This window comes from Astyanax mexicanus, chromosome 20 (assembly GCF_023375975.1).
Source record: "Astyanax mexicanus isolate ESR-SI-001 chromosome 20, AstMex3_surface, whole genome shotgun sequence".
Lineage (NCBI taxonomy): Eukaryota > Metazoa > Chordata > Actinopteri > Characiformes > Acestrorhamphidae > Astyanax > Astyanax mexicanus.
This window is the reverse complement of record NC_064427.1, coordinates 5,763,542-5,777,602: the sequence shown is the minus strand read 5'-3', so window position 1 is coordinate 5,777,602 and position 14,061 is coordinate 5,763,542. Positions and strand designations below refer to the sequence as shown.

Here is a 14,061-nt window from a genome sequence, read left to right as displayed (position 1 = left end):
GCAAATCCCTTAGAATGAAGCACGATGTGCCTTTAAGACTGATATGTAAATACACTGTGCATTCTGCCCTACACCAATCAGTAGTGCATAATTCAGAAAGCAGTCTTGGCTGAAATGCTCCTAATAGCTTTTAGTTTCCCCCCAAAAAACTAGGTCTTGATTTCCCAGCCTGGCAGCCTGTAGGAAAGAACTTTGCGTTCTTTTATCTAAGTAACATGAAGACAGGCAGAATTGGTAGATATGTGTAAATGAATTGATAATTGAGTTTGTATTTAAGACATCAGAGACACAATGAATAAAAACACTAGGAGTGAGTTGTATTATAAACATATAATTTTCTTTTTTCATGGTTTTGGGATGCTTTAAGCACCAGCACATATGCTAAGAGGTGTGCAGTTCAGTGTAGAGCAGGCGCAGGCCAGGCCTCTTGCTCTCCTGCAGATGTTGTATTGCCCTCAGCCTAATAGTCTGGATACTTCCTTAAACACTCCAAACTCCCTCGCTCCGGTCTCTGAGATTTGGCCCGAGGCGAGCACTTAATTAACATAATATTAATTTTTCAGAACAGCTTTGAAGAGCACTTCTGGTTTTGCCAGTGCTCTTATTTACATCTTGGTGTAGGAGCCTTATTTATTTATTTGTTTACTTGTTTATTCATTTATCTATCTAGGCCTAGTTGCTGCTGTAGACTTACTGGAAGGTTTGTCGGGCTGCATTGCCAGTGATTGGTTTTCAGTAGCAGTGCCATAATCTCCAAAGACCTGTGATAAAGTGTAGACCAGGTGTGTCCAAACTTTTTTTGTTGGGGGCCAGAAGGAGAAATATATTTGAAGTCACGGGCCACACTCTGTGATAAAACGAAAAATGAAATATACCACTTTAAATAATCCTTTTTCCTGATTATTTCATTTACACACCATTTTACTTGACTTGATCTTTATCTTTGACAGTGTTGTGTAAACTAACATTTTTAAAATTTATGTTTAATTTCATGAAGTCTCTTTTAGACTCTTTGGCCCGTTTTTCTGCGCTAGAAACGCGTACCCTTGCTGCTTTTAGACTCTTAGGCCCGTTTTTCTGCGCTAGAAATGCGCACTCTCTCCGGCTTTAGACTCTTTGGCCCTTTTTTTTTTTTGCGCTAGAAATCCGCACTCTCTCCGCTTTTAGACCCTTTGGCCCGTTTCTGACACCTAGCGATCAAACTTTGAATCTCACATTATAAAAACCTGCTTAACAGCGGGCCAACTTTCATTCTATTTCTAAAATATCTCCTTAATTTGGACACCCCTGGTGTAGACCATGCTATCAGTCTTCAATACGGATGTTCATCTGTAACACAGCAGATCTAAGCCGGGTTAGAACTACAGGGATTTTTTCAGGTGCTCTGGTCATCACAAACTTACAAACCATTCAGAACTGAACCCACACACATGTGTAACTGTAAGGTTAAGGTATCTTGTGAGTGAGGTTGAGTACTGGTCAGCATGCTCATGGCACAATGCTAGTTCCTGTCCTATGATATTCTGTGTTTGGTATGTGTACAACCACTATTAAACTCTGTGGATATAGACTGGAATATACACTTAAAGTAATTATGGGGCATTTGCATTGATCCATTAATTATAAAAAAAATGTTCGCACAGTGTGAACAGCCATCGTTGCCCATATCAGTGTGAATCAGTGTATTGCCCCGCCCCTCAAATGGGCACAAACTCCTCCCCGGAGGCAGCATGGTACAGCTGTGGTGCAGCAGCAGGAAAAGGTTTACAGTTACAGGAGCCCACGTCTTTCACTTGGCTGGTCTTTTTGACAGGGTCCCCTGGCTGTGTGTGTGCGTGTGTATGTGTGTGTGTGTGTGTGTGTGTAATCCTGAGCTGCAGTGCTTTACCCTGTCAGTCTGAATTTGCACTAAGCGCCTCTCCTTCGCTCGTCTCCTCAGCGCTAATTGTATTGTAATTAGCAATTAGGGATCTATTTATGCGCACTGGAGCTCAGACAGGAGCACTTCTAACAGAGAGGCCTGGAGGAGCTCGGACCCCCATCACCGGCATACCGACGATTTTTTCTTGAATCTTAAATTTCCTCACTCTGACTTTTGCAATTGTGTGCTCTCTCTTTTGATCTTTTGTTCAGCAACTTTCTAATGCTATTGTATTTTCCCTTTTTACATTCACAATCTTTCACTTAATTTGTGTGCTCTTACTCTCTCGCTCTCTTTTTCACCTTTGCTCTTATTCTCACACTGCCTCTACCTTGTTTTTGCTTGCTCTCTTGCTTTGTCTTGCTTTCTATTTTGATCTCTTTCTAGTTTCCTCTTGTCCCCTCTCTCTCTCTCTCTCTGGTTCAGATTCTGCAGGTTTTATTGGTGTGAACTATAATTAACAGCTGTTGCCAAAGCAGTGAATGCATCATGAATAGTGATAATCATATAAACACATTTATCTTATTACTGCCTGCAGGATCCTTTATTACTCTGTTTATAAACAGATTATACATACACTGTCTGAATGCCATCTGTTAGAACAGGTACTCGTATTGTGTCTCACAAATTTTTACTTGTCCTGCGGAAGCCAAAGTATAATGAACTGACCTGTGGGATAAGGCCTGTGAATGTGAATGAAAGAATGTGAATTTTAGACAGAGTCGCTTGTCTGTAGGAATCTGTGGCAAGTCAGTTGGTCAGCAACTTTCATATAATGAGCTTTCAGCTTCTATCACAGGTAAGCATGAATTAGCTTGTTTGTGTATGACATATAGCACAAGCTAACGCTAAAAGTGTTACAATTTGCATAAAAGTGACCGAGCCCTTAAACAGCTCATTCTGAAAATGACTGAAACTGGCAAAAAATAAAGCTGGTGAGATCTCTTTATGTGAGAGTGATTTTGTGCAAATAAACATGTTTTGTATAGCCCTTAGACCTATTCTAACTTGTGTAAAAAGAGGTATATGTCACCTAAATAACTGCTGGCCAAAATAATAAATGCACTTTGTAAATATGTGTGAACACCCCTACTTATGAATGCATTTAGCTACTTTATGTGAAACCCATTGCTGTCACAGATGCATATGCACACAGCAGGTGTCTATTTTTAGTCCAGAGGAGTACTTCCTATACAATAGTACTGTTATCACTGAGTGCAATCAAATCCTCACAGAAGTGCTACATAGAACATAGATACAGTTACTCCAAAAAAGGCAGGATGAACTTATGTGTAATGAAGAGGCATAAATGTAGTGTATAGCTTACTTAAATCAGGCCAGTGTTACTAAGAGTTAAACACTTTAGCTGCACTTTCTCTTTTTATGTACTGAGAAAATGTCTCTCTATCGTGTGTGTGTGTGTTTGTGTGTGTGTGTGTATGTGAGAGAGAGAGAGAAAGAGAGAGAATGTGAGAGTGTAGTTTGACCTTGAAGTCTTCTGACCTTGTTTTGCCTTTCCCGCACAGCCGTGCAGCTGTGACACTGAAAACGCAAGCAATATGACGCAATTCAGTCCCTCTCTCTCTCTCTCTCTCTCTCTCTTTCTCACTCACACACACACACACACACACACACATTCAACCATGTTCCCTCATTTGCTGTAGATATTAATTTAGCTCATCAGACCGCTGTCACGAGCTGCTCTGCCAGCGGCTAGCATGAATAAACAGCGGTGACGTTTCTGCTGGACCTCAGCGCTAATTGAGCAAACATCAACATTACATGAACATCAGTGTTGTATCAAGAGAGTCAGGTGCTTATGTCGAATGATCAGGTTCATACATATGCCAGTACTGGTGGGCTTCAAACCCTTTTAGCATTTGGCAAAATTGACATTGTTTGAATTATAACAATAATATGTTTTACAGTATTGTCTCGATTCTCAAAAAAAAAAAAAACAAAAAACAGTATAGATCTTTAATTAATAGTATAGACAGGAGCTAGTATTGTGTTGGGCCTATTGCACTGAATGTGGATGTGAGATATGTTTATAGGCACATTTTTTTATTCACATATAATTCTGCTTTAAATCTGTTGCATCCAGTGGAGTCACGCTGGGCTGGTTTTTGTAAGTTTTGAAGAGCTTACAATTGTTATTTTAATTCAGAATAATTCCTGCTTTATATAAAGCTGGTTTCTATTTAAAACTCTGAGCTTCTTTTTTGTCTTCTGATGATGCTTCTGGTCTCCTTCAGCCAGTTGAGTCCGCTGATTCTTCAGCTCTGGAGATGTGATAATTCACCCAAATCCCTGTCCCTGTTGCCCCCTATGATGGACCGTCGTCACCTCGCAATCACCAGTTCTGAAAAATCAGCAGGCCGTCCCAGAGAGCTCTGATTGCAGGTGGTTGGGGATGGGTTGGGTGTGCGGGGAAGGGGGGTACCTTGGGTCTAAATGACTCCCTTTGGCTTTTTGTCTAAAACAAGGGCACTTGTGGCAAAGTCAGACAGCTGTAATCAGCTGGCCACAAATACTGCCATCCACTTAATCAGGGCCGATGGAGGAATCGAGTGGAGTGTGTGTGTTCGTGTGTGTGTGTGTGTGTGTGTGTGTGTCGGAGTATCTGATGGAGAGGATGCATTTGGAGAGTGCCTCTTAAGCTCACCCACTCTTCCTCTGCTCTGCTGTCAGCTTTCAGCTCGGCTCCGTTCATCATTGAATGACTCTGTGGATCCCTGTTACTGTTCGCTAGATGAAACTCTGCCAGCCTACCACCAGCCTGGGATAGTGCAGACCCCCAGCCTCCCACCTACTCAGCCTACCTCACATTACTCAGGTTAAAGCAGTAGTTTGACAAAGTAACAAATATACATGATTGTACCCCATACTAAAATGTCAGCTAGGTCCCATTCACAAATTGAAGTTCAAGTAGAGCAATAAGTTTAAGTTCACACCAAGTCTAGCTCAAGTTACATGAAAGTAGTTAAGGGCAAATTAAATCAGTTATTGCCAACTCCAGGTTCAATTTTGGGTCAGTTACAAGCAAGTCCAGGTCATATTGCCAGTTAAGGACAAATCAGAAGTGTCTGAGTAAACTTGAATCTTTTAACAAAAAATGGCATGTACATTAAGGGGATTTTTGTTACTTAATTAGGGTCAAGTATGAGTCAGCAAATACATATCAAGATGCAAGTTAGTTAAGAGCTTAGAGATTTAGAGATTTTTTGAGTCAGTTAAAAGCTAGTCTAAATATAGCCAGTGAAGGCAAGTCAAAGTCTACTTGTGAATAATTGTGTGTTTTTGAGTCCAAACTGTGTTAGGAATTGTTTGAACATATTTCTTAGCGATTCAGTTGAGGGTGACTCAAAGGCCAGTTGTGACAGATAAAGATTAGTCTGAGAGAGGTAGTGAATCAGTGAGTCAGTTAACACCAAGTCTAAGTTGAGTTAGTTAAGGACAAGTTAAAGCTGAGCTGTAAGTGAGGTAGGCCTACACTATGTTTACGATAAGGTATCAGTCATTTTAGGGCAAATCTGTGTCAAGTTCTGAATTGTTTGTGTACAAAGTCGAGTTTTCAGTTTAGAGTTGGGTCAGCGGACACCGCTATTCTGAAGTGTCTTTTATACTAAAAAAAAGTCCAGAATGCCCTCCAAAGAAAAAAAAGTACAAAATGTAAGGGAAAGGAGACTTTGTCCTTCTGGGGGAGAGTGAGTGAGAGAGGTCATTTGGTGTCCAGCTGTGGCTTCTTGCCTGCCGATTTATCGCTGTTTTGCAGATGTTTGCTCCCAGCTTGTCCCAGGCCTGATGTTTTGGTGGCTGTAAAAACCAGTGTGTGTCCCAGAAACACTCTGCTCTGCGTGTGGTCCTGAATTCCAGGCTGCTACTTTCTTTCTTTCTTTCTTTCTTTCTTTCTTTCTTTCTTTCTTTCTTTCTTTCTTTCTTTCTTTCTTTCTTTCTTTCTTTCTTTCTTTCTTTCTTTCTTTCTTTCTTTCTTTCTTTCTTTCTTTCTTTCTTTCTTTCTTTCTTTCTTTCTTTCTTTCTTTCTTTCTTTCTTTCTTTCTTTCTTTCTTTCTTTCTTTCTTTCTTTCTTTCTTTCTTTCTTTTGCCATGTCACTTTTAGTCTCATCGTGTTCTTCTTCTCCACATTCGGGGGGTTTTAATTGGTTTTGCCTGTCTACCCCCCCACCCCCCACTGATGTTACAGCTTCATAATAAAGCCTGTATCTCCCCACAATCAGCTCTCTCTCTCGTGCGCGCTCTCCCTCGCACTCACATTTGCACAAGTAATGAATCGGTGGTCTCGGTGCTGCAGGGTTTGCGCTGACAAATCCCAGAGTGATGGCTAGATAGCACAGCTTCTCCCTCGGACCAGTTTGTTTGGCATTATGGCAGTCACTGATACCATCCATTAGCTCTGTGTGTGTGTGTGTGTGTGTGTGTGTTCTGCTGCTGTGGCTGCTGACGGAGGCAGTGTGCAGATTGAGATAAGGCCTGTGCAGATAGGGGCTGTGAATGCTAACTGGAGATGTCTTGGTCTTTGCGAGGCTGGTGCTGCTCAGAGTGATTTGCATGTTGGGAGTGCCGTCGCCTCTTTGGGTTGAGTTTTCTCTTCGCTCTGGTTGAGATTGCAGCAGGAGATGCTCTGGTTGGATCTGAATGACTAAAGTCAATCAATCAAACCTGCTGCCTCCCAGGTTCTCTCAGTTGAATGTATTTTATGTCCCAAAGCCTAGGCAGCAGCCGCTACACCATAGACCCTGTTCATACCTGCCATTAACAATGCATCCTGGGTGATATAATCATAATGGCCATTAGGGGTTGGATAAAATATTGATATACATATACATTGATACATTATTGATTGGCATCAGATAACACTGTTAATATTGAAACATGGGTGCTTTAACTTCCTTAAGACTCGTTTGACTTATTGAAGTTCCTGCTACATTACTATGGATGAAATCAAATGAATAGGGTAAACCTATTCATATGAAGAATATTAATATTGATTTTGAAATTCTGTAAAAACTAAAAACAATAAATCCATAATTAATGGTACTTGCTTATTCAGTAGTATTTCATCTTCTTCAGTAACACAGATGCTGTGAAGTGTGGAAGAGATTTGTCTTATTGAGTATAACAGAATCACAGTATCATGATGTCATTTTCCTTTTTTTCCACTGTTGCCTGTATCTTTTCTGAAGTCTTCGATCCATGGGGCACTTTGGCAGTCCAGAGGGTGCTCAGTGTGTTCTGTTGTTACCATAGAGAGAAAGAGTAGGAGTGTGTGGTGTGTGTGTGTGTGTTTGTGTGTAATTGTGTTGTTGCAGGGCCTGCAGAAATCCCTTCAGCTGTGCGGGGCGGCCCTGTCACACAGCATAAAGACGGAGCTAAAAAAATTCAAGCATCCGCCGACAAGGTGCTAAAAAAGCCCCTCAACGAGGCGTTCCCGCCTCACCCACCCTTACAGAACACACAAACAACAGAAGGAGACACAGAGGTCCTGCCCCAGACAGACAGACAGCCAGCCAGCCCTCAGAGACTGCTAGCAGACAGACAGACAGACACTAAGACATATTTGTCTGACATATCAGGCTGCAGGAACAGCCTGAAAACAGTTTGGAGTCTGTGATGTCGTAAAAACAGAAAGATTGTACAGTTCAGCCTATAGCAGCTTAGCACTGCCCTTTCCTAATGAAGATAGAGGTATTTAGCCCTGCGCTTAACTTAAATGAGTTTAACCTGCCTTTTCACCCCGAAGCTGAAAGAGTTTAACCCCTCTCTTCATCCTCATGTTAAAGGCATATAGTCCCATCCTTCTGCACTGAAGTTAAACATAAACATATACACATTAATATGATATTATTTTACTATTATATCAGTGGCGTAAAATGGTCTTAAAATGATTTAGCCAAATCAAGTTTATTTGTACAGTGCTTTTCATACACGGTAGCAAAAATAAAACGTAGTAAAATAAAAAAAAAACTAAAAAGCAAGATTATTAAACATATAGCATTTTTAAAGGTGTCATTTTGCTAGAAACCATTTAGTACTTGCTCTTTTTGAAATGCACGTGAAATGAAAAAACGAGTTAATAAGAAAAAGCCTCTGGACTGACATCAGCCTGTAATTAGGATTCATGGCCTCGCCCACCTTGGCTTGTGACTGCCCACTGCAGAGCCGTGGAGGGAGGGTCTTAGTGCTGTTAGCCATCCAGAGGCAGTATGTTTGCATGTCATGAATATTCATGAGTTCAGATGAAACCCTGATTATTTTTTTATTTTTTTATTTTTTTTTACAAAAAACAGCTCACTGGTTATTCATTTCTACTAGAGACCACTGCAAAATTAATGAAGAAAAAACGTGAAATGAGACTGTTAAATATTTAGTGCATATATATGAAAAAAAAAGTTATTGGGACAGAGGGACAGATCTACCATAGTGTGTTCTTACTAGTGTGGCAGCAAAGAATTGCTATTATGGATATGCAGTATTTTATTTTTTGCGTTTAGTATGGTATAACATCAGTTCAGGGATACTGAACTCGATGATAAATGACCTACATCTAATAGAGAGATAGGTAAACTACCCATCAGTGCACAAACATGACAGCTGACCCATTCACATGCTGTGGTGAGTAGGATGTAAGTCCTGGGCCATGTCTGACAGAAGTGAAGGAGGGTGATAAACGAGTGCACGGCGTCTTTATTGTGACCGCAGGAAGGGCCGATAACCCCAGAGACGGGCTGAGATCCGGACAGGGTGTCGGTCTGAGGGAAGCATCGGGTGGATTTGCATCTGTGACTGGGTTTCATACAAATGGTGTGACCTCACATGCAAACAGAGAAGGCGGGGCCGACCATTCCATTTGCACCTGAACCAGCAAGGAGACGCATGTTCAGAGATTGTGTGTGTGTGTGGGTTGGTCTATGTATATATATATATATACACACACACACACACATATATTTATATACATATATTAGGCATAAACTCCCCAACCCCCCTTTCCTCTTTTCTCTGTCTCTCTTTCTCTCTGATGCACTTAGCTTCATATTTGTGCTCTCTTTCCCCCCGCTCGTTTCTAATGCTCTGTATATTTTCTGCTGTGGAATTAATTGAGGCTTTAATGTGCTCTGATTCTTTCCCCCTGCGCTGCCTAATTGTGTTTGGACGGGGGGGAAAGGGCCTGCATTTGTGCTCTTTATTGTCTTAAGTGCGGCGTGTTTTTGATGGTTGATAGAAAGTACCAGAACGTGTTGTCGAACAAATAAACATGCCAGAGGTTTAACAGGGTGGAAAAGGTGCTCTAATGGTGCCCACTGTGTGTGTGTGTGTGTGTGTGTGTTTGACTGTCTATAAGTGTGGTAGTGCGGTGTGTGTGAGCATGTGTGTGTGAGGGTGGGGATGAGAGGGGGGTGCACGGCAAGTTGTTTTGATTGGGTTGTGCTGTGACTATTAAAGTGCATTAAAACAGCATTCCCCGCAATAAAGCCTTAATCAATAAAGTATAGTGAATGCACTGCTGTGCACAAGCCTCAGAAGTATGGAGTGGAGCAGAACTGAACAGAATTAAGTAGATAAAATGTGAGTAGAATACAATAGAATATTAAACACAGAGGATAGACTAGAATTAAAGGCAGAAGAAGACCCAAAAGAGAGGAAAATGGAGAGGCATATTGTAGAAAATAATAGAACAGAATATTATGGAAAAGAAAAAAAATGAATAAAATAGAATTAAAAGAAAAAATAGACAGTAGAACAGAATGAAAAATACACAAATGTATGAAGAGAATAGAACAGTAGAGGTTGCATAGAAAAAAATATATAGAAACAGAGGAGTAGAATTATAGAGTGTAATACAGTGGCATTGAAAAAAAAAATCTGAAATGATAGTGTTGCCATAACTGAATTTTACATATTTTAATTACATAGTTTAATAAAATAGAATAGAATAGAATAGAAAAGTATAGAGAGTACAGTGCGGACATTAAATAAATAAAATAGAATAAAATGAAATAGAAAATAGAATAGAATAGAAAGATAGAATTAATAGAAATAACTGAGAAAATGTCATGGAGGAAACACTGAATGGATAGTATTCCAGGTGGTTGCTATGTGCTGTGGTTTCCAAGGTGGTTGCTATGGTGTTGCTATGTGTTTGCTTGCTGATGGTTTCCCTTGTGGTTGCTGTGGTCTGTCTGGTGGACACTAGAGCAATAGTGAAATATGACAGAAAAAAGCGTACTGTAGATGTATTCGTATACTGTATTTATTCATATTCTGTAGATCACACACACACCTGTGCTGAGCCGCTGCTGAGGTCAGTGGTGATAATAAAGCAGTTTCACTTTCAGCCTCGGTTACAATTAAAGCGCTCGTGAAGACAACAGAACGCCGGTTCGTCTTGGAGTGAAAAGCAGCTTCAAAGAGAGACCTTTAGCGCTGGAGCTCGGGCCTTTGGTCCCAGTGAGCTGCTCGAATGACTCACTCGCGCTGCTTGGAAGTGTGTGGGCGAGAAAACCGGGGAACTCCAGTAGAAGTCGCCGCTCACGCTTCGCACCAGCACATTCAGTCTCTGTTCACTGGATAATTTGTGTCTCGGCCTCAAAAGCCTCGTCTACAGAGTCACAACGGCCTTCTGATGGTGCGCTGTGCGCTAAGATGTCTACAGGGCTGCAGTATGCAAATGAGCCTTGTAACCAATCAAGATCACAGTTCCAGATGAATGTTCCTGTGGGTGTTTTTGATAAATCGAGGTGTTGATGTATTCAGTCTAAAAGCAGGAAGAATAGATTCTTGGTAAAGAAATCAAGACTTGTTGATTATCGATTATTCCTCCTGGACAAAAATCAGCCCCGTCTGGTCAGCTCAAACTGGTACAGCTGATTGAGCTGGTAGACCAGCATGAGACATGTTTTTTGTTCTCTTAGCATCAACTTTACCAATATAGTCAACCCACATGATCATGCTGCTTAACCAAACATGACTATTTGTCAAATCAGTCATGAAAGCAGGAACATGCATTTGTGAGCTTCCACTTGTGAGTTTTCTTTAAGTGAGGTGTACAAAGTGACTTGCATGCTAACAGAACCCCTACTGACCAAATGTGTTGAACCTGAGCAGTGACTTCTAAAACTCGGCCTGCTGTTGTTGGTCACTTGGCTTACAGTTGGTCAGATGTCCTCTTCCTGTCAAAGTAAAAGGTCCATACTGTTCAGCGTCCTTCATGAACATAGCAAACAGTCCTAGTGAAGGGTGTGATTGGAGATAACCACACCTTCAATACTAACACTCTAAAGTTCTAAAATCTAGAACAAAGACAAAATATTATACAAAAAAAGATTGCAATAAATGACCAGAGTTCAAACTTGTTTGGCTCGTCTTTGGATGAAAACATGCATTTATGAGCTCCTGCTGATAAGAGTTCTCTTTTAATGAGGCTTGCAAAAGTGACTAAAAGCAACCTCTACTGGCCAAATGGATTAAAAGTGAGCCTTTATGTCCTAAACTGTACGTACTGTGATTGAATAGTTGGTTTATATGTTGGTCAGTTGGCTTCTTTCTGGGAAAGTGTGCGGTCTGTACTTGCACTAATCTACAAACCCTAGGGATCGACAGAAGTGTGGCTAATTAAACGACCACCTTCCCTTATCAAGACAAGTTTGTTATATATTGATTTCTAAAAACACAGTATTGCTGTAATTATTAGTTTACATGAGAATACAATTAATGGCAGTCATTGGTTTATGTAGGGTTGTGTTTAAAATTTTACAGTTACAGTTTCTATAAATCACCTTGCTTACAGTATCGCAGAATATTGTGAAATGTTGAATCTTAACCCATGTATCGTGATACATGCAAGCAGTTATTTTAAACAGGTCTGTCTTTCTGTCTTTCTATCTCTCCAGATGGTCACGAGAACAAAGAAAATATTCGTGGGCGGACTATCAGCGAACACGGTGGTAGAGGACGTGAAGCAGTATTTCGAGCAGTTCGGAAAGGTAAGCGATTCTGTTTTTCTTCTTCTCGCCTTTTTTTGGTCCCCCCTCAAAGGCCGTCCCTCTGACGAGATGCAGCTGCTAGGCGTGGAATGACAGGAACAGCTTCAGATCTTCAAGCTTGTGGAGCTTCTGGGTGCTGAGTCAAGGCGAAATTGCAGATGTGTTGGAGTGCGGAGTGGACGGGGTGGGTGTTCTGTTCTGTTGGTGCACAGTTGAACACGAGTGTGCGGAAATGCCTAGAAGCAGATCGTGTTAGTTTGTTGACGTTGTGCTGTGTTGTTCTGCGGACCTCCCGCCGAGCGCCGTGCCTCTGCTCTCTGTGGTGTAGCGTAGCGGGGTGGGCTTCATTGGCGAGTAATTCATTATGGCTTCTATCGCTTTGTTCTATCTGCTCTGGCTAATGATCTTCGCTAACAGCTACACACCACAAAATGCATTCTTAATCAACTTAGGCTTCTCAGATTTTGTGATTCTGAGAATTTATCTTTGGAGCTTGTCATCTGAGCATCACTTAGCTGGAAGTGAGCCTGTACTGTAGTGTGTGACTAACTTAGCTCGTCTAGAGGGGCCATATGGTCTCATTTTCTCAAACATGCTCTTTGTTAGGGATGTGAATGGGATGTGTCTGGCTGAGATTAATAAATTATGTTAAATGTTGAGATTTTACATCAGTGTTTGTTTGTACAGGTGTCTGTTTAAGTCCCACCTTCTTTCCACTACTATTGGTCTTGATGTTCCTGACTCTACATCAACCACTGAATTCATTCAATTGGCCACAGCCTAAAAATGAGTCTAAATACAGGTGTAACTAAACAAAAATATTTTTTACTTCTTTTTAATTTTATTGATGCCTTTATTACAAATTTTCAGCATGACAATAAATACATTATGTAAAATGTGGCAAAAGATTGTTTTTGGACTAACCCTTAGCTTTTTTTATTACTTTATTACTTAAATTAAAGGAGACAATTTAGCAAAATAGGTTGTTAGGTTGTAGGCTTTAAGGTTTCTGCTATGCACATAACTCAAAATGCATTTGCAGAAATAAGGCTTACAACAGTTATTGGATATAAGGATACGGATATAAAATGCACCACAATCTTCAATTAAATCATGGAAAACACAGAAAATGCTCCTGCATATTTTTATAAAACAAGAGCCAACTTAAAACACCTTGGTCACATCGCAGTGTCCATATTATTAAAATAATAAACTGTGGTTCCCTAGCTAATCAAGACCACTTCACCAGTCACTCCAATTTGATCTCTCAGGTATAAGTTTTTGTCATCTCTATTTGTGTCATTAGCTCATGCAACATATATGCACTATTAGCTATGGTAACAAACAAACAAACAAACATAACTTCTATTCCCCTTAATCTAGTTTGAAGAGGAACATTACACAGATAATAATAATAATAATAGGTAATAATATGTATCATGATAAGACTGGTGACAGTATTCTAAAGTCCAGAGATTGTTAGCAACGCTAGATTAGCATCTCCTATTCTAAGCTTTGTTCAGACAGCAAACATGTCTTTACTGACTGGCTGCATCTGTGATCAGTGATCAGTCATATTCATCTGATTAATGTAGCATGAAAAGTCCACTATTGCTCAAAAGTTTGGAATCACTAGACATGTTAATGGTATGTAATTTTGGGCCCTGACTGAGTGCTGCTGTTATTTCAGGCGACTCTCGGTGTAAATAAAGCTGATTGTGGTCAAGTCGTGACATTGCCGTGTTTCCCCCCACGCCGCTCCTAATCACCGTCTGAGTAGGCCTCTGTGCAAAGCCTCCACTTGATTGAATGACTTGATTGGCTTGATTGTATGACGCTGGTGGGTGTTTTATTTTCTTGTCTTTTTGTGTGTTTTTTTTTGTTTGAGGAATCCTCACACACTTACGACAAATAAATCAGCGTGATTGAGCGTGCTGTCTCCAGGGGGCTGCACTCAAATCAGAGAGATGCTGCCTTCTGCTGTATCTACTCGCCTGTCTGCCTGCCTGTCTGTCCATCCGTCTGTCTCCAGTATCACTTAGAAGTTTGGAATTGCTCATTTTATTGATAACAAGTGTGCCCAGTGATATCAGCATCATTATCAGTATCAGTTTATTACTGCATAAAACAATACCA

At 40.6% G+C, this 14,061-nt stretch overlaps 1 protein-coding gene across 8 annotated transcripts in view; it reads left to right on the top strand.

Moving 5' to 3' along the window:
* Window positions 1–14,061, top strand: part of msi2a (musashi RNA-binding protein 2a) — a 281,548-nt gene that overhangs the window by 80,011 nt on the left and 187,476 nt on the right. For all 8 annotated transcript variants that reach the window (XM_022680981.2, XM_022680983.2, XM_022680980.2 and 5 more), the window contains exon 6: window positions 11,833–11,925. In XM_022680981.2, the coding sequence (XP_022536702.1) occupies window positions 11,833–11,925 (93 nt within the window). The remainder of the gene's footprint in view (window positions 1–11,832; window positions 11,926–14,061) is intronic.